This window comes from Girardinichthys multiradiatus, chromosome 19, assembly GCF_021462225.1.
Source record: "Girardinichthys multiradiatus isolate DD_20200921_A chromosome 19, DD_fGirMul_XY1, whole genome shotgun sequence".
In the NCBI taxonomy this organism is placed as follows: Eukaryota; Metazoa; Chordata; class Actinopteri; order Cyprinodontiformes; family Goodeidae; genus Girardinichthys; species Girardinichthys multiradiatus.
Window position 1 is genome coordinate 14586449 of NC_061811.1, and position 20171 is coordinate 14606619.

The following is a 20171-nucleotide window of genomic DNA, read 5'->3' on the forward strand; positions in this document are numbered from 1 at the left end:
ATATATATTTTCAGCAGTTCAGTTCAGGCAGCATGGGATAAATTTTCACTGTTACGCTGATGATACTCAGCTTTACTTATCCATAAATCCTGATGAGCCCAACCAGTTAGATAGACTACAAGCATGTCTTGAAGACATAAAAACTTGAATAACTTTAAATTTTCTGCTTCTGAATTTAGACAAGACAGAAGTTGTCGTCTTTGGACCGGAGCCTTTGAAACAGAAACTGCTTAGTCAATCACTTAACCTGGATGGCATTAAATTGACCTCTGATAATAAAGTAAAAAACCTTGGTGTTATTTTTAAACAGGACATGTCATTTAAATCCCATATTAAACTGTTTTCTAGGATTTCCTTCTTTCATCTCCGGAACATTGCCAAAATTAGAAATATCCTATCCAGGAGTGACGCTGAAAAACTAGTCCATGCATTTGTTACTTCAAGGCTGGACTATTGTAATTATTTACTATCAGGATGTCCACAAAATGCAGTTAAAAGCCTTCAGCTGATTCAAAATGCTGCAGCAAGAGTTCTGACAAAAATTAAAAAGAGAGATCATATTTCTCCTAATTTAGCTTCCCTACATTTGGCTCCCTGTTAAATCCAGAATAGAATTTAAAATTCTGCTCCTCACATATAAAGCCCTTATGATTGTCTCAGCTGTTCACCACACAGCTTCTACACTCACAACCAGCATGTCTGCTGTAACCAGAGAGCTCACAGATTACAAAAATTACATTTTGTCGCAATCCAACCAGGTTTTACTCAACTAGCAGTAAAGGAAGGCCAGAATTATCACTTCCATTTGAAAAACATATTAACATAATGATTGTTTAGATAGAGCATGTCAGTTCTCAGAAAAATTCTGTTCAGACTTGTGAAGCACTATAAATTTTGTTTGTGTTTTAAAAGTTCTGTATAAATAAAGCTAAATTGAAAAACCTACGCAATGTGCCTTTGTGGAATCTGGTCTAAAAAAAATTGCTTCATTAACAGCTTTGTCATAGGCAGCACTATAAGAATTTGGAAACAAATGCAAATATACATATAATCCCCAGATGTGTACTTGGATACTCCTGTCTGTGAAAACCATTATTTTGCTCCAGGCCTCAATGATGTTGTCTTCCAGTCGTGGGGTCTGAAAGGTATCCGAGTGACAGGACATTTACATTTTGAAGGGACCTTTGCATCTTTTGCACAGTTGTGTCCTGTATAATATTTTTTCATCTAGTTTTTTTCCAATTTTTGCAGATTCAGGACTATGTAAGGAAAAGCATACCCAGTTGGTGGATGGAGCGAGACATGATGTCCCAGATGTGCTCAATCGGATTCAGGTCTGGAGAACGGGCGGGCCAGTCCATAGCTTCAATGTCTTCATCTTGCAGGAACTGCTGACACACTCCAGCCACATGAGGTCTAACATTGTCCTGCATTAGGAGGAACCCAGGGCCAACCGCACCAGCATATGGTCTCACAAGGGGTCTGAGGATCTCATCTCGGTACCTAATGGCAGTCAGGCTTCCTCTGGCGAGCACATGGAGGCCCATGCGGCCCTCCAAAGAAATGCCACCCCACACCATTACTGACCCACTGCCAAACCAGTCATGCCGAAGGATGTTGCAGGCAGCAGATCGCTCTCCACGGTGTCTCCAGACTCTGTCACGTCTGTCACATGTTCTCAGTGTGAACCTGCTTTCATCTGTGAAGCACAGGGCGCCAGTGGCGAATTTGCCAATCCTGGTGTTCTCTGGCAAATGCCAAGCGTCCTGCACGGTGTTGGGCTGTGAGCACAACCCCATTTGTGGACGTCGGGCCCTCATACCATCCTCATGGAGTTGGCTTCTAACCGTTTGTGCAGACACATGCACATTTGTGGCCTCCATGGAGGTCATTTTGCAGGGCTCTGGCAGTGCTCCTCCTGTTTCTCCTAGCAGAAAGGCGGAAGTGCTGCTGCTGGGTTGTTCCCCTCCTATGGCCTCCTCCACGTCTCCTGGTGTACTGGCCTGTCTCCTGGTAGCGCCTCCAGGCTCTGGACACTACGCTGACAGACACAGCAAACCTTCTTGCCACAGCTCGCATTGATGTGCCATCCTGGATGAGCTGCACTACCTGAGCCACTTGTGTGGGTTGTAGAGTCCGTCTCATGTTACCACGAGTGTGAAAGAACCACCAACATTCAAAAGTGACCAAAACATCAGCCAGAAAGCATAGGTACGGAGAAGTGGTCTGTGGTCCCCACCTGCAGAACCACTCCTTTATTGAGTGTGTCTTGCTAATCGCCAAAGATTTTCCCCTGTTGTCTATTCCATTTGAACAACATGTGAAATTGATTGTCAATCAGTGTTGCTTCCTAAGTGGACAGTTTGATTTCACAGAAGTTTGATTTACTTGGAGTTATATTGTGTTGTTTAAGTGTTCCCTTTATTTTTTGGAGCAGTGTACAGGTCCTTCTCAAAATATTAGCATATTGTGATAAAGTTCATTATTTTCCATAATGCAATGATGAAAATTTAACATTCATATATTTTAGATTCATTGCACACTAACTGAAATATTTCAGGTCTTTTATTGTCTTAATATGGATGATTTTGGCATACAGCTCATGAAAACCCAAAATTCCTATCTCACAAAATTAGCATATCATTAAAAGGGTCTCTAAACGAGCTATGAACCTAATCATCTGAATCAATGAGTTAACTCTAAACACCTGCAAAAGATTCCTGAGGCCTTTAAAACTCCCAGCCTGGTTCATCACTCAAAACCCCAATCATGGGTAAGACTGCTGACCTGACTGCTGTCCAGAAGGCCACTATTGACACCCTCAAGCAAGAGGGTAAGACACAGAAAGAAATTTCTGATCGAATAGGCTGTTCCCAGAGTGCTGTATCAAGGTACCTCAGTGGGAAGTCTGTGGGGAGGGAAAAGTGTGGCAGAAAACGCTGCACAACGAGAAGAGGTGACCGGACCCTGAGGAAGATTGTGGAGAAGGGCCGATTCCAGACCTCGGGGGACCTGCGGAAGCAGTGGACTGAGTCTGGAGTAGAAACATCCAGAGCCACCGTGCACAGGCATGTGCAGGTAATGGGCTACAGGTGCCGCATTCCCCAGGTCAAGCCACTTTTGAACCAGAAACAGCGGCAGAAGCGCCTGACCTGGGCTACAGAGAAGCAGCACTGGACTGTTGCTCAGTGGTCCAAAGTACTTTTTTCGGATGAAAGCAAATTCTGCATGTCATTCAGAAATCAAGGTGCCAGAGTCTGGAGGAAGACTGGGGAGAAGGAAATGCCAAAATGCCAGAAGTCCAGTGTCAAGTACCCACAGTCAGTGATGGTCTGGGGTGCCGTGTCAGCTGCTGGTGTTGGTCCACTGTGTTTTATCAAGGGCAGGGTCAATGCAGCTAGCTATCAGGAGATTTTGGAGCACTTCATGCTTCCATCTGCTGAAAAGCTTTATGGAGATGAAGATTTCATTTTTCAGCATGACCTGGCACCTGCTCACAGTGCCAAAACCACTGGTAAATGGTTTACTGACCATGGTATCACTGTGCTCAATTGGCCTGCCAACTCTCCTGACCTGAACCCCATAGAGAATCTGTGGGATATTGTGAAGAGAACGTTGAGAGACTCAAGACCCAACACTCTGGATGAGCTAAAGGCCGCTATCGAAGCATCCTGGGCCTCCATAAGACCTCAGCAGTGCCACAGGCTGATTGCCTCCATGCCACGCCGCACTGAAGCAGTCATTTCTGCAAAAGGATTCCTGACCAAGTATTGAGTGCATAACTGTACATGATTATTTGAAGGTTGATGTTTTTTGTATTAAAAACACTTTTCTTTTATTGGTCGGATGAAATATGCTAATTTTGTGAGATAGGAATTTTGGATTTTCATGAGTTGTATGCCAAAATCATATGTATTAAGACAATAAAAGACCTGAAATATTTCAGTTAGTGTGCAATGAATATAAAATATATGAATGTTAAATTTTCATCATGACATTATGGAAAATAATGAACTTTATCACAATATGCTAATATTTTGAGAAGGACCTGTATATAAGTCAACAAATATGTACTTTTTTTTAAATCGGTCGCTTTAATGATTGATGAACAAACTCACCACTAGATGTCTTTGTTTCACAATACATGGTGACACATGAGCAATTAAAAAAACGTGCACGTATCTTTCGGTTGATCTGGAGGATTGGGATTTTGGCGTGGGAAATTGTAGACATTTAAGTGGAAGCTGCAACATTTAAGTGCAGTCGACCTTTCTGTTCCCATTGTTCTCTTGGCACCGAGCGGCTCTCATCACATGTCGTACCTGCAAGCTGCAGCTGCACTGACTCAAACTGTGGGTTGGCCCCTTAAAGGCCACCCAACCAATCAGAGAGCAGGGATCCAGCTGGGAGCTTCTCTATTGGGTGAAACTCCTGTCGATCACAGCACGCCAGCCGGGAGAAGCGGCGGTGAGCTTTGGCTGGCCGCAAAACAGAGATGTGAAGAAATATTTTTGCCTGGTCATCAAACCGGGTAAGTAACAATTTTATGTTTTTAACATGATGCTTCTGTAATTTCACCTGCTGTAGTTGCGGGTAATTGTACCTCGTTTTAAGCTCCACAGAGAGGATGCAGTATTAACTTTAATCTCATAAAAGGATGATTCGCAATTTTTATAGAAAACATGTCAAATTACAATAAAGTTAGAGTAATATTTGTCGATTTCAGTTCTCGTGCTCTGCAGATGCACCCAGAAGGATACTGTAACCATGCATGCTGCCATCTTATTGCTGACAAATAACACTCGTGCATACTGCAAGGTGACAGTAGCCCACGGGATTATGTTATGACACAAACAGTTGGGAGAGGGGAACATTTGAAGTCTAGTGTGAGCTTGTGTTAGTAAACATATTTTGACGGCAGCTCAGCGTGGGGTTCTGCATGTCCCGTCACCTTGCGTGACTCTGCTGCAGCTTGTAAAATGTTGATGAATTGCGGATCAGAAATGTTTCATGTTCTAATAGAAACATGACAGTGAAGAGGATGAAAGCAGAAGACAGTTTCAAAGGAGAATGTTGAGAGAAATTGTAGTGTTGGGGTGCGTTTAGTGTGTGATTGAAAGGAAAGTATGGAGGCCCCTGTTTGTGAGACGACTTCAGATGGTCTTTAATAGTATATTGGTGGGACATGTTTTTTTGTTGTTGTTTTAAATCACTGTAGAGGGTTAAACTTTACAGGCGTCCCAAAGGGTGTTAAAAAAAGTATGGAATTTGATTTTTATCATTTTTGAAAGCTCAATAAATATACAAATAGGAACATTAAGTATAGAGAAATGTCAGTTTTCAAACTATGTCATGTAACCAAAATCAGAAAAATTAAGGGCTTTTTATCTTTGTTTATATTTTAGATAACCAAGTGATCTTGATTTGACAAATCACAACTTACAGTCCCTTTCAACTATACAGGTCCTTCTCAAAATATTAGCATATTGTGATAAAGTTCATTGTTTTCCATAATGTCATGATGAAAATGTAACATTAATATATTTTAGATTCATTGCACACTAACTGAAATATTTCAGGTCTTTTATTGTCTTAAAACAGATGATTTTGGCATACAGCTCATGAAAACCCAAAATTCATATCTCACAAAATTAGCATATTTCATCCAACCAATAAAAGAAAAGTGTTTTTAATACAAAAAACATCAACCTTCAAATAATCATGTACAGTTATGCACTCAATACTTGGTCGGGAATCCTTTGGCAGAAATGACTGCTTCAATGCGGCGTGGCATGGAGGCAATCAGCCTGTGGCACTGCTGAGGTCTTATGGAGGCCCAGGATGCTTCGATAGCGGCCTTTAGCTCATCCAGAGTGTTGGGTCTTGAGTCTCTCAACGTTCTCTTCACAATATCCCACAGATTCTCTATGGGGTTCAGGTCAGGAGAGTTGGCAGGCCAATTGAGCACAGTGATACCATGGTCAGTAAACCATTTACCAGTGGTTGTGGCACTGTGAGCAGGTGCCAGGTCTTGCTGAAAATTGAAATCTTCATCTCCATAAAGCTTTTCAACAGATGGAAGCATGAAGTGCTCCAAAATCTCCTGATAGCTAGCTGCATTGACCCTGCCCTTGATAAAACACAGTGGACCAACACCAGCAGCTGACACGGCACCCCAGACCATCACTGACTGTGGGTACTTGACACTGGACTTCTGGCATTTTGGCATTTCCTTCTCCCCAGTCTTCCTCCAGACTCTGGCACCTTGATTTCCAAATGACATGCAGAATTTGCTTTCATCCGAAAAAAGTACTTTGGACCACTGAGCAACAGTCCAGTGCTGCTTCTCTGTAGCCCAGGTCTGGGGAATGCGGCACCTGTAGCCCATTTCCTGCACACGCCTGTGCACGGTGGCTCTGGATGTTTCTACTCCAGACTCAGTCCACTGCTTCCGCAGGTCCCCCAAGGTCTGGAATCGGCCCTTCTCCACAATCTTCCTCAGGGTCCGGTCACCTCTTCTTGTTGTGCAGCGTTTTCTGCCACACTTTTTCCTTCCCACAGACTTCCCACTGAGGTGCCTTGATACATCACTCTGGGAACAGCCTATTCGTTCAGAAATTTCTTTCTGTGTCTTACCCTCTTGCTTGAGGGTGTCAATAGTGGCCTTCTGGACAGCAGTCAGGTCGGCAGTCTTACCCATGATTGGGGTTTTGAGTGATGAACCAGGCTGGGAGTTTTAAAGGCCTCAGGAATCATTTGCAGGTGTTTAGAGTTAACTCGTTGATTCAGATGATTAGGTTCATAGCTCGTTTAGAGACCCTTTTAAAGATATGCTAATTTTGTGAGATAGGAATTTTGGGTTTTCATGAGCTGTATGCCAAAATCATCCGTATTAAGACAATAAAATACCTAAAATATTTCAGTTAGTGTGCAATGAATCTAAAATATATGAATGTTAAATTTTCATCATGACATTATGGAAAATAATGAACTTTATCACAATATGCTAATATTTTGAGAAGGACCAGTAAGTTGTGATTTGTCAACTCACATACTAATGCAAGTATCCATACTTGCATTAGTATTCATAACCCCTTTACCTTTCCACATCTTCTCATGTTACAACCACAACCTTCAGTGTACTTTTACGTTGTAGATCAACCCAAAAAAAAGAACATAACTGTGAATTGGTGGTAAAGGAATGCATGGTTTCCAAAAACATTTTTTTACAAATTAAGAAAATATTGCTTTTTGGTCTGCATGCAAAACACAACTAACTAACACTTCGCATCAACTTGAAGCATTATGGTGGCAGCATCATGCTGTTGGCATGCTTTCTTTCTCTTCTCAATTATATACCGCTTTGATTTGGTCTATCACAAAAATTCCCAATTAATTTCCCCAATTTAGTCCAGATTGTTTTGGTGTTTAAGTTACTGATAGAGCCCACAGATATATGCACACTCAATCAGAAAGAAAAAAAAATCTTTGCTTCTTTGGCCTCTAGACCCCCTTAGATAAAAGGGCCCAGAAGACAGCCATGTGGTTCCTAAACTGGCTCTTGTTTAGATGTCAGACAAAGCAATGACATGGTTTTGGTACGTTTTTACAAACAACATGAATGCATTTCAGATAGAACTTTTTCTTTAGATAATCTGTATTTAGTATAAAACAATTTATTCCAAATCCCAAATGTTTTTTGAGGTAGATAAGAGCAAAGGGGTTTCCTGAGTTGTGGGACATACAGTTAATAAATTGTATAATACATTTAATTGAATTAATTGTATATTATTAATGTCTTGTCTTAGATGCCCTTCTGGTAAAAACATGCTCTACTGTCTCTAATCTTATGTGTCTTAAAGATTTATCTCTGTGTTACTTTCTCTATGACAGCATGCCTGAGATTTTCCTCCGCACTCAGCCTCTACTCACACTGCTACAGTAACTAACATGGCACCAATCATGGAGGGCACACACACCATCTTGCTTCTGTATGAACCCATCCATGAGCTAAGCAACATCAGCCTCTACTTTCCCAAGAGGCGGCCCCCCATCTTCAAGTACAAGAGCCGCACCTCTCATTCAGCAAGCGCCGGTAATGACCTTAACTTGGGGAAGCAGAATCTGGCTGTGTCCAAACAAAGAGGCCAGTCTCTTGACTCTTCAGGCAAACTCTTCAACTCTCAGCAGGCAACAAAAGAAGCAGTCGCAGAGCTCTGCTTGCTTGCAGCAGAGCACCACCAGTTGCTGGCAGGTCTGTTATCGCTGTGTCGGGATTGCGCTAACAAAGTCAGGATGGGTAACCAGGATGGGAAATTCCAGGAGTGTGAGGAAGGTCAGGAAGTTTACCTTGGAGGTCGGGTTGTCTGTGACAGCAACTGCTCCATCTCTGGGCATAAGACGGGTGAAGCCAAGAGCAAAAAAAAGGTGAAAAGGCTGGGAGGCAAAAAGCTTGAAAGCTCTGAGGATTTAATACACACTAAGATGAAAAAGAAAGCTACAAAAGGACAATCACATGTGGAGCTTCCAACAGAAAACAAAGTATCTACATCTGCACCTTTACAAGCAGAGCAAGTCCCAAAGAAAAAAGGCTATGTGTCTGACAGCACCCCGAGTAGTTCTAATGTCAGAAATGTCAGTAAACCCATCCCAACAATAGAGGAACCTTTTCAGACAATTCAAGGAAACTGGGACTTCATAGAGGACAACAAGACCTTTGACCACGTCATGGATTTCTGTAATGACTTCTCAGAGTGTGACGGTGAGCTTGGCTTTGCATCATCCTCTTGCAGTCTGATAGAGGGCCTGAATAGACAACAGAGTGGGGGGCAACCAACATTAGCTGGGAATGGATCAACAGTCCACAAATCAGCTCAACATCAGCTGTATAGTGGCATCAACCAAAGAAACGTGGGCGTCAGGGTAGTTGCAAAATTGCAAGATGTGGAAGGTAAAGTTTTCCATGTCAGCCATGCAAATCCAAACAAAGCATTGCGGCATCCAGGGACTAGCAAGAGTAAACAGAAGACTGGAGAGTGGGGAATGCAAAACGGAGACTACTGGTTCGTAAGTAAGGACAATGGTAACAAACGTTCTGAGGGGCTACGACTGCCCCTTTCCAACACTACAGAGCCCTCAGCTCCAGTCAGATCTCACTCAAAGAGCCCCTGTTCATCTTCTCTTGCTGGAGTCTTCAACACATCTTTCCCAGCCTCAAACAGCCTCCAAAGCATGTCGCCTGTTCTGTCCCCTTTGTCTACCAAGCAACTGAGTCCACAGCTCAACCACCGCATTGTGCTGCTCTCAGATAAGGACGAAGAGCCCGATCAAGACAGCTCCAGCAACACAGATGTACCCAAAAGCTTTAATGAGGTCATGGATAGAAACGGTAACAAGCGGACTGTCACACGCCTGGACCTGGAACTCAACAAGCAGCCTAACAACTTCAAGCGGATCTCCTCTAGCAACTCCACAACAACAGGTGAGTTTTCAGTAATCTAACTTTGAACAAACTGTTTCATGTACAGACTCCCTGTGCTAATGGGGATTAAGATATCATTGCGTTTATCACCTTTGCAGCATGAAATGTTTGTCAGAGTGAACCTTTCATCTCACATCTCTGATGCTGGAGTTCAAATAACAAAAAGTCAAAAAGTGATGTCTTAAGGGAGATGCAATTTTTTGGATTTGTCTTTGTGTCACACATGGTTCTTGAATGCTCTGGTAGCTACTGTATACTACCTAACATTGATCTCAATGGGAATTTTACTTTGTCACTCAAGCTGTTATCTAACAGCTTGGTTTGTGAAACATATGAGGGCTGTTATTTAGGATCTCCTTGTTTGGTTTTTCACTGCTCCAGTTTTAGGTTATACATGTGACCACAAATTAGAACCTCTCCAGCAGAGCCTGCACGGGGCAGCCAGGTCCTGAGAACAGTTTTGTTGATGATCCATTATAACTTCCTTGGCGCTGCAGGGAGGGCAGAGATTAGTGGGAGTGTCCTGGATCAAAGAGTCAATGTTGACACCAAATTTGACCTGACCTGGCTTTACGTGAGCACAGACATAACTCATGCATTCCCAAAGTGATCTTTTGAGAATGTGCTTTCCCTTCTCCAAACTCATATATCACCTACAATACTGGCAACTAAGGGTAAAAAATCAAACCCATCAAGCTGTGGAAAGAGCTGCAGAAAAAGGGATTAGAGCTTTTTTTATTTTCATCCTTTTGTAATCTAGCCTGGTGTGTGTAAATCTGACAATAGCATAATAAATGGATTTGAACGGTAACAATGTACTCTATATATAATCTTTGCAAAGCCCCAGTGACGTTATAAACCTGTTCAGAGGTGTCACTGTGACCTTTCATCATTCTTCGTGCAATATTTTTCCTAGCTTGTCCTTGGAGCTCTTGGACATGCCTTCTTGTTGACCTTTTGCCTTTAACGTCAGTACATGAGGTTCCTGTGTGTATCCAAAGTTTACATTCACTTTAATTACACATCTATATATACATACAAAGCAAATACAAAGCAATAATGCTTTAGGGGTGTCTACTGTTGTACTCGTACTCGTTTGTTTTTAACTGTAATCTTGCTGGGAGTAATTGCAGCATTCTTTTTAAATGAAAATTTACGTAAAAGTGAAATGACTTAATTGTTACCTGTACCCTATATGTATAGAGAACGATCAAGAAGAAGGTCATTGACCCATCACAAGGTCAGCACAGAGATTCACAACTGTGGATGCACAAACTGAATGGCCAATCAGCTCTAGACAGAGAATGCAGTAGGATTTATCATTTCCTTTAGGTGTGCCAGCAGCAAAGTGAGAGGCAAATGGAAGCATGCAGATTCACACAAGACTGCACAAGATGTACATAGACTTAGTCTTTGCATCCTTAAAGCAGTCAGTCTTTCTCTCCATGCATTTATTCTTGTGTTGAATGTGTGTTTGGGTTCATTGTCTTGCCAAAGCAGCAAAGCCCACCCCAAGGCCTTTGCACATTTGCACTAAAACAGTTGATTTCATGATTTGTTTATTGCAACATTTGAGTGCCTGCTGGACAGCAGGATTTCCAAATCAAAATGTGGGTACTTTTTTCAAAGTAATGAGCTACATTTACTAAAGAGTTTTATGTTCATAGAATATTAAGGCTGAATAACTGTTGCTTATTAAACAAACCTTTTCAGAAATTAGTGTCTGGCTTTTTTTAGTTTATTTAATAGGGGCACATTTATCTCTTCAACCAAGCCCTGTTTCCAGTAGTTTGCAGTTTATTAAGCAGCTTAAAACCATCACTCCAGATTAGTCCACATCAAGCTGAGTCTTTTGCAGTATCTTGCATACCCCTTTGTCAGATTTTGATGAGCTCTTTGCTAGCGCTCTTATTTCAATTTTGCCCCTTTTCCACTGGCTCGATTTGGCCCGGCTTGACTCTATTACCTTTTATTTTCACGTATCGGTACCTAGATTTTTGGTCCCTGCTCCTGAGCAGGTACGACCGGGGCTGAGTAGGGACTACAGGTGACATGAAAAGACTACTGTTCACTGATTGGCCATGGGACCAGGAGAAATAAGGTTTTCACTGAGGTAGTGCAGGGACAGTTAATAAAACTCTAGAGATTGCAATAAAATTATGGACAACAATGGCCATAGCGGGTCAAACCCAAATATAATTTTAATATTTACATTTATCATAAACCGTGCCTGAACGCTGAGAGAAAAGAGAAAGGACATGTCAGCTCTCTGAATTACACACAGGTAGGGAGTGCTGCATTTAATAACATCCTAAACCAGCTGATCACACCCAAAATCAGCTGTTTAGAGGCACAAATATTTCCCCCAAAACACACAAAACAATACCACCAGGAAACGGCAAGTTTGGTATGGAAATTTTGGAAGTTGATGGCCCCTAAGCGAACCACTGTCTGCAGGACGAGGGGGCAGGCAGAGAGCAGCTGGTTGTGATCAGACTGCCTTCATCAGATCAAACGGGAGGAAGATTCCGGTGAATTCGCGGAGCATGAATGTCCAATATCCAAGGAAAAACTTACTCATAAAGGCCAACATTTTCACTTCTTCAGGCGAACTTTGGGGCATTACCAGTCCAGACAACTGCATCTCTCCTCTCTGCATCTCCTGCCACACCCACCTCACATCAAAACCCTTGGGCCTTATTTTATAATTCAATTCAATTCAAAAATACTTTGTTAATCCCAAAGGGAAATTAAATGTTGTTGTAGCTCATTATGAGGGTTTCTTCAAAGAGCCGTTGTAGATGCTGATGGCTGTGGGCAGGAAGGATCTCCTGTAGCGCTCCGTCTTACAGCAGATCTGAAGAAGCCTCTGACTGAAGACACTCTGTTGTTGTAGGACAGTCTCATGAAGAGGATGCTCAGGGTTCTCCATAATGTTCTCCATTTTATGAAGAATCCTTCTTTCCACAATGATCTCCAGAGGAGTCCCCAGAACAGAGCCAGCCTTCTTTATCAGCTTGTTGAGCTTTTTTAAGTCTCTGGCTCTGATGCTGCTTCCCCAGCAGATGATGGTAGAAGAGATCACACTCTCCACAACAGACTTATAGAAGATATGCAGCATCTTGCTGCAAACACCAAAGGACCTAAGCTTCCTCAAGAAGTACAGTCTAAGCTGGGCTGTGGTCCAGATAATTATCCCAGTGGATTATGTTTACATAAAAAAAACATATACAAGACATTCTTGCATATATGCTAATACAAACAATATTAGTATTTAGTTTATTTATGTTTTTATTTTCTATTGATTTATTTTTTAGCATTTCACACAGATTACTTTAATGTGACAATGTCAAACGTTAATAGCAGCACAAGCACTACACTGCTGGTTGGAGGCGGAGCTTTAGCCGCTATAACTCCAGCTGTCAGTGGGTCTGTGGAAACACAACTTGGTCCTGTACAGAGTAGAGTGAAACCGAGTGGTGCAGAGACGCACTGACTACACGCCACCCTCCCCCGAAAGGGAGATGGATACAAATAAATTATTTAGGTTTTTATGCTAAAAATGTCAAAATATGCATCACTTTTCTTTGCTCCTTAATTAAAATTTGTTTAATTTTGTTTTTGCAAAGTGAGAAAATGTGAAAATTCAAGGAGGTTTGAATACTTTTCTGGGGCTCTGCAGGTGACTCTGGGACATTTGTTTTTAAACCCCTTTTTAATTTTTGTAGTTGCATTTCTCATGTTCTCAGTCAACTGTCTTGCTGCTTGCCATTGTAGAAACGATAGTGAACAGTTTTACATTTTATCCACATTTTATTCAGTGAAATGAGGATAGAAACTTTGAAAAGGTAATTCAGGTAAAGTGACAAATGAGGAACAGCATCAGTTAGCACAGTCAACAATGCTGAAGTCAAAAAACTCTGAACCAAAGCTATTCCGTCCCCACATTACATCCTCTGCTTTCCAACAGTTAAGGGTTAAACCTTTAGTCTTACACAATTTTTTTTTTACTTGATATTAGCCATTTAAACCATCCTTGTGTTGCTTCATTAGTGATTGCGCTTTAGATGTTAAAACATATAATTGAACATCAGAGATCAGGCAAAGAGGGTGAGGGTGAGTTGATGTGTGTGGAGCCTGGACCTTTTATGGTGTACAAATGTTGAATTAATTATCTTCCAAGCCCTTTAATCTGAGCTTCCCTAATAAAGGTCTGCTTAATAATGGGTGTAATCATTCAGGTGGTAAAAGGGAGTTTTAAAGCAGGTAATTGTTTACTTTATTTCATGTGCGAATGGTAGCACTCTTCAGCCTGTATGAGAAAAGATGGTGGGCCTTTATATCATTTTGCATCCGGACAGAAACCTGTAAACACTCAGATGTTTCCGCTTATGGTTACCACTTGTCTTCTGCCTTTGGTTTTATAAACCAATCATTCATCACTGAATTCTGCTAGATGGGAGGATGAGAGTGGTAAGAGTGGAAGAAAAAACAAAAGATGCTCTAAAGCTGAGGGAAAGACAATGCGATGTCATTCAGAGTATTTGTATGGATTACATTACATATACGCACCACTTTAACAATCAGGGGGGCACTGTAAATAAGTACTACCTGTTTGCACTGACTGTGAAGTCAAGAAGACAATGAGTCACTGAGGTGTTTAAAACTGTTGTCAGAGGAAGCACAATAATGGAAGAAGATATTTAAAAGGATCGTACTTGTGCTCATATTTCAGTTAATTTAATCTAATTGCACGTTATTCTCTGTAGATATTTTTTACACCTAATTAACATTTACTTTGTTTCTCGGTTGAATCTGTTAAACTATGCAGTAATTTGAGCTATGAACGTATTTCCTTATGATAGACGAAAAGCTGTTGCTAGAAAACGACTTCAAATTGTTGGTTGAGAAAGCAAGCATGAAATGCATAGCAGGTACAAACTGACACATGGTAGATGCTAAAAGTCATACAGCAGATGGCTCTGTTTTCTACCAAAATATTGGATTGTAATCTTACCAAAACTACAATGGTACAAAATGGTAAAGGGGCTAAAAAGTCAGGACCTGAGAGCTCTGAATGTAGGGCAGCAGCATTGTTCTGTTTTATCATTTTGAGCTTTTGATTTCTTCTATTCTGGAACGTGCTGAATTTGTTGGCAGCCTTTTGGAAATCTCACAGTTAAGGTAAGAACGTTGCTGTGAAAATCTTTTTCACCCCACAAATTTATTGTTTGCTTTTTTTTGGAATGTTTCAGATCATTCAACAAATTTTAATACCAGACAAAAAAAAACTCAGTAAATACAAAAAATTATTTTGAAATTGTGATATAATTCATTCAATGGAACTAAGCTATCCAAAACAATCCAGCCCTATTTGAAAATATAATTTCCCCCTAAATCTAACAACTGTGTGTCCCATGGATGTCATTTTTCTTTTACCCACTCTCTTTCTTATTGTTGAGTGAGCTAGTGAAATTGATCCACAACAAATGGAAAACATATTAGATTCTAAAGGCAGTTTAAAATGTCATTTTAATAAAAAATGTTTTCTTACACATGTGGAGTGTTGTCTCCTCTGCTCCTAGTAAATAACCGATTTGAACAGAAAGGCTGTCAAAATATTATCACCATGTCCAGACTTTTACAAGAAAAATTGAGAACAGAAAAGAAAAAGTACATTGTTTTTAATATTTGCAGGAATGTGCATAAGCTGAGAAAACATTTAAATTATTAACAAACAAAATAGCCTTTTTATTTAGAGCCCAGAAGTTCCCAGAGTTCTCTCTCTCAAGCCTTTGTTTATTATTCTCTAACATATGGCAGCCATGCCATAATGAGATTACCTCAAATGTTCTTCTACTGCACTGTAAAGGAGCATTGTTCCCAACATTGAAGACATAAACCAGCTCTATGACAATTTTGTAGTCCATTCTACCAAAACACTGCACAAGAGCTTCTTTTTTATTAAGCAACTAAGCAACACACAGGGGGAAAAAAAGCACAAAGGTTCTTTTTCATATAACATTTAACCTGTTTTCCTCGATGAATAACTTTCCCCCTGAGACACCCTGGAAAATTTCAGTTATGTGGCATCTCATGTTTTTTTCACAACCAGTTCTTTTCAGTGTACTGCCGCTTCAGTCTCACTTGGGGAGGCTAACCAAATTCCCTGTCATGGCCAGTCAGATAAAATAAAGCTTTCCTTTGCCCTTAATCTGTGTATCTCATCAGACTCAAAAGCTGAATCTTAATGACAATTTAGCTTGATGTTGGGCTGCATTACTGCCTCCACTCTCAGGCAAGGTGACGCAGATCCTTGTGTGTTCACTTGCAGCTGCATTTCCTTGGCCCTTAGCCATGACAGACAATCAATTCAATTAACCATCCAACCTTAAAGTGGTGCATAGCCAACAAGCCTATGTAAAAACAGAAACGCGGAAGAGATGCACGACAGTAAATAGGTCCTGCCATATTTCATGATTTATATTTAAAATCAATGATTTTTATTCTTGGTGATAGAGGTGGGTAGAGGCTGCTAAATCTACCCAGAGTGCCGCTTGGCCCAGTTCTCTGTCTTTGTGTGGAGAGGTTTATAGATTTTGTAGAATAGAATAGGGGAAACAGGAAGGAGCCATTTAGTTGTTTTGATGATAGCTATAATGAGAATCTGGACTAATGTGTGCTGCTAATTTTGTTATTTCTGCCTAGGCTGTCCTGCATATACATCATGTATTTTTCAAAACGCTGCTAAAAAAGCCTTTTTATTATTCAAGAAAACAGCCAGTGTCCTGTGTACTCCGATACATCAGACTTTGCAAATCCAGGATATAACTATGGTACTCACCAATTTTATTCAAGAGAGACAAGGCTACAAAGATTTTTTTTGTTTTGTCAAAATGTGCATTTGAAATTACTGATCTGTTTTGGAAAAAAAAAAAAACAATAGAAAGCCAGAAGGTGTAAGTATGTTTTATGACATCTTGGCCAGATGGTGGCAGTGTGGATTTACCAAGTATTTAATTAGGATATCAAGCTAAAATACAGACACACATTACAGCAAGAGCATAAATCAAATTGTATTTGTGTCTGCATCAGGTAGATAACACAATGGCCATAAGTTCCTCTAGAACTAGAAATTGTGGAGAGAGCCGTTTCTGATCCGTAATGTCTCCACTTGGGCCACATTGGGCTTAACACTGCATCTGGAACAATCCCAAACTATAGTCAGCAGTTTGCATTGCAGGGCTGAGCTGCATAGCATTATGATAATGAAAAGTTATTAATCTAATCCCAGAGTTTTTTCCCCCACCAGTCTGTAGCTGTAACCCAGAATCCAATGAGTACATTGGAATACTGCAGGTAAACCTTGATGCTTAGATTTTTTTGTGAAGTCTGTTTTTGTGACTATGAATCTGAATATATTATTTAATATTCAATATTGATACTTTAATATTTTATCAAATAATACTTCAGTCTGTTAAGGGTTGTCCTGTGAATACCAGCCCAGTAAAGCAGTGGTATTAGGACAAAATCGAAAAGGTGAGCCAAACTCTGACATTATTGAACAGCATAAACTCTGCACACACATGGAATGAATTCACACAATTTCTTAAAATACAAGAATTTATTAACAAAAATAAGTCAACTCAAAGTCAAACATATTTCAATCAACAAACTCTTCACTATGCTAAAACAACCCAACTAAACTACCAAGCAGAATTAAAGAATAGGGAAGACTAATGGGCTATGTACAATATAAACAAGTTGATTAAAGATGATTGAAACCATGACCAAAAGAGTGATGCAACATTACTATGCAATGTTTATGTTTGAGAACCAAGGATTATCTTGAACAATCTGGAAGTGAAGTGAAGTTAGTCTTGGAACCAACTTAGGAAAGAATAAGCATACCTTTAGACAACCATTCACAATGCAAGATCAGATAAAATATTATTTTAATAAAATAATGTTTTAAAGAATGATCTGCTGAATAAAACCAACGTTCTGGATGACTAATTCACAATGGTGTCTCATTAGCTCCCTTTACTTATTAAAATAATATTCAAAGAAATATTATTAAGGAAGTGGTAAAATATTCAAGGAAATATTTTGGAAAAGAGCCAAATCTTTCTGGAGAAATGGGGCTTAATTGTGTTACTTAGTTATCAAGTCTAGCAAAATAATGTTTAGGGAAATATTATTTACTGGATTGAAAACTAACAACCTTTCTGGGCAAATATTCTTTAGCAGGCAAGCACATGTTCTTAGCTGTTAGCAGTTAAAGCTAACAAAAGAAACTGATAGCTTAGCACCAGAATCAAACACACACCTTTTAAAATACCGTCAATAAAAGGGTTAAGATGCATAAGCGCGGACGGTGCGTTATGATCAATCTTCTGTGTTTAAAATCACCCTTCAATAAAGTTTGTCTTAACTTTAAAAAAAACCAAAAACACAGAACACAACTGAGCACGTGTTCTGCAGATAGCCTGCTAGCACTAAGATAGCAGAGTTTCACAAACAAAACCAAACTTCATAAAATGAAAAACGTTTAGATCATTTAATACTAAATTACTTCTGTCTGCCCAAACCCTAACCTCGTCTGAACCGTGCTGTGGAGGAGTTGTCCAGGCGACGACGAAGTTTGAAGAAACATCCACTTTGAAGGTTAGCTTCAGCGGCTCGGTCTGTAGCCGGCCAACTGCATGTTACCACGGTGCCATGTTCCGTTGTCCTTCCTTGGGAAACTGCTTCACTCAGCATCGTGCTGGGAACTCTCTGTAATCTCTGTAGACCTCAGAGAGAAAAGTCAAGCCACGCTTGTACCTTAATTATTACCCCCTTTCATGAATGAATAAAGCGGATACACAGACAGTAATGCATCCGTACTTAACTTTGTGCATATGATCGGTGATCGAATGACACTCTTGGATCCAGCTGAAGAGTTATGTCTGTAGCACGCTGTCTCTCCTGTCCCAATCATCCCTGGAAGTAGGTTAAATGCAATTTATTTTGAACGTTCCAGAAAAGTTTGTACCGCATCTTTCATGTTGTATCCATGGCTGTGGGTCCCAACACTGTATTGAAACTATTTTGCAGAGATTGGGAATGAATTCAAGGGGACTTCCAAGTCTTTAAAGTTGTATGCTGTACTGAAGTCCCCTATACTGCATGTCCTCTTCAAGGACACAGCAACTAACTGCAATTAGAGGATAGTTTTGCATTTTATTAACAGGGAGGTAGAAAGGTGTTGTCTTTCATCTAGAGGGAATTTAATGAAGCAACCAATATTGTTATGTTTGTCTCTCACTGTACCATTCTTCTCCTTTTACTTTTTTCAGTTTATTCATTTTTGAATATTTTTACCTCCAGGTTTGTTGGAAGAATAATCATCTCAGTCTTTTATACAGTGGATATATAAAGTTTGCACACCCCTGTTAAAATTCCACCTGGCAGATGTTCAATGAAATTCCGTCATCTATTGGCCGTTCAGACACTATAATCTTCTTCTGGTGAAGCCATTATTCAGGTGTATTTATTGGCTCTTTGTCATGAAACAAGCCTGAAGGTTATCTGCCAACATTGAAAGCTGCCTTCCTGACCAGTTTTTCTTTTGTGCTTCTTGTATAACTTTTGGCAGGCATGTTCTGACTCCTATTTAACAGGAGTTGAATGTTGTTCATCATGCACAGTTTTGCAACCATATTATTTAAGGTTTTTGTTTTTATTTTACCCACAAAAATATTTTTGTTTTTCAATAGTGTTGTACAGGTTCTAGGTATGTTAAAGATGGAAAACATTCTAAAAGTATTTGTTTTAAAAAAAAAAATTCAGATTACAAAAACCATGTGTTTTTAAAGGGAGTGTAGACGTTTATATCCCCTGTACCATACATCAACAGACAGAGGTCAAGTTCCTCCTTGTAAATGTAAAACTGGAGCTTTTTGTCTTCAGACCTGTAGTGCACTTACCATGGTCAGGAGGGGGCAGTCTTTCCCAATTTGAATCAAGTTTAAGTCTAGGTGATTGGTACTAAGGTCCAGCACTGTGACGCTTGAATCTGAGGTTCTCAATGGTTGTTCTGTGGAATATTTTTTTAAATATATGTTGCAGTGAAGATTTAATTAATGCAAATTAATGTAATGCGGTTGTAAAGTTAAGAATCAACTTCTCTGCAGCTGTGTTTTCTTGTATTTGTATGATGGTGGGAACAAGTCCTGCTAAGTGCAGATACAAAGTAGCTTGGTGGACTAGAGTTGCTGCTAAAGAGTGTTTTTTTTTTTTTTCTTCTGCTGCTTATTGATGCATGCTTTATTTCTGTCTGTCATTTACCATTTTGGTGTTATATAATGGTGGGAAAATAAAACAACTTGTGTTGACTTATGTTTCTGTGTATATGTGCCAGTTTGTCTTTTATATTCAGCTTTTTTTATTATTAATGCTTTGAAACAGAACACAGTGGAGCAATAATTATCCTGTCAATGTTTGTTTATTTCTGTAGAAGATTCCCTCCAACGTCAGGATGATATTTGGATGCTGGATGGTGTTGACCCTCAGGAGGTCCTTTCCCGCACTCCTCGCCCCAACCATCTTGAATTCCTTCGCATCACACCGCCCGAGGATGACATCATGGGGGACACGCCCTACTACCCTAAGCTACAGTGCACGGTGAGAGTTTTCAAACATGAGC

At 40.2% G+C, this 20171-nt stretch overlaps 1 protein-coding gene across 1 annotated transcript in view; it reads left to right on the top strand.

Annotated features, from left to right (window-relative positions):
* The first annotated feature begins 4313 nt into the window (after nt 1-4313).
* Nucleotides 4314-20171, top strand: part of LOC124855600 (formin-1-like) — an 89685-nt gene continuing 73827 nt past the window's right edge. The window contains exons 1-3 of the mRNA XM_047345571.1: nt 4314-4467; nt 7904-9481; nt 19983-20149. Coding sequence (XP_047201527.1) covers nt 4314-4467; nt 7904-9481; nt 19983-20149 — 1899 coding nt within the window. The remainder of the gene's footprint in view (nt 4468-7903; nt 9482-19982; nt 20150-20171) is intronic.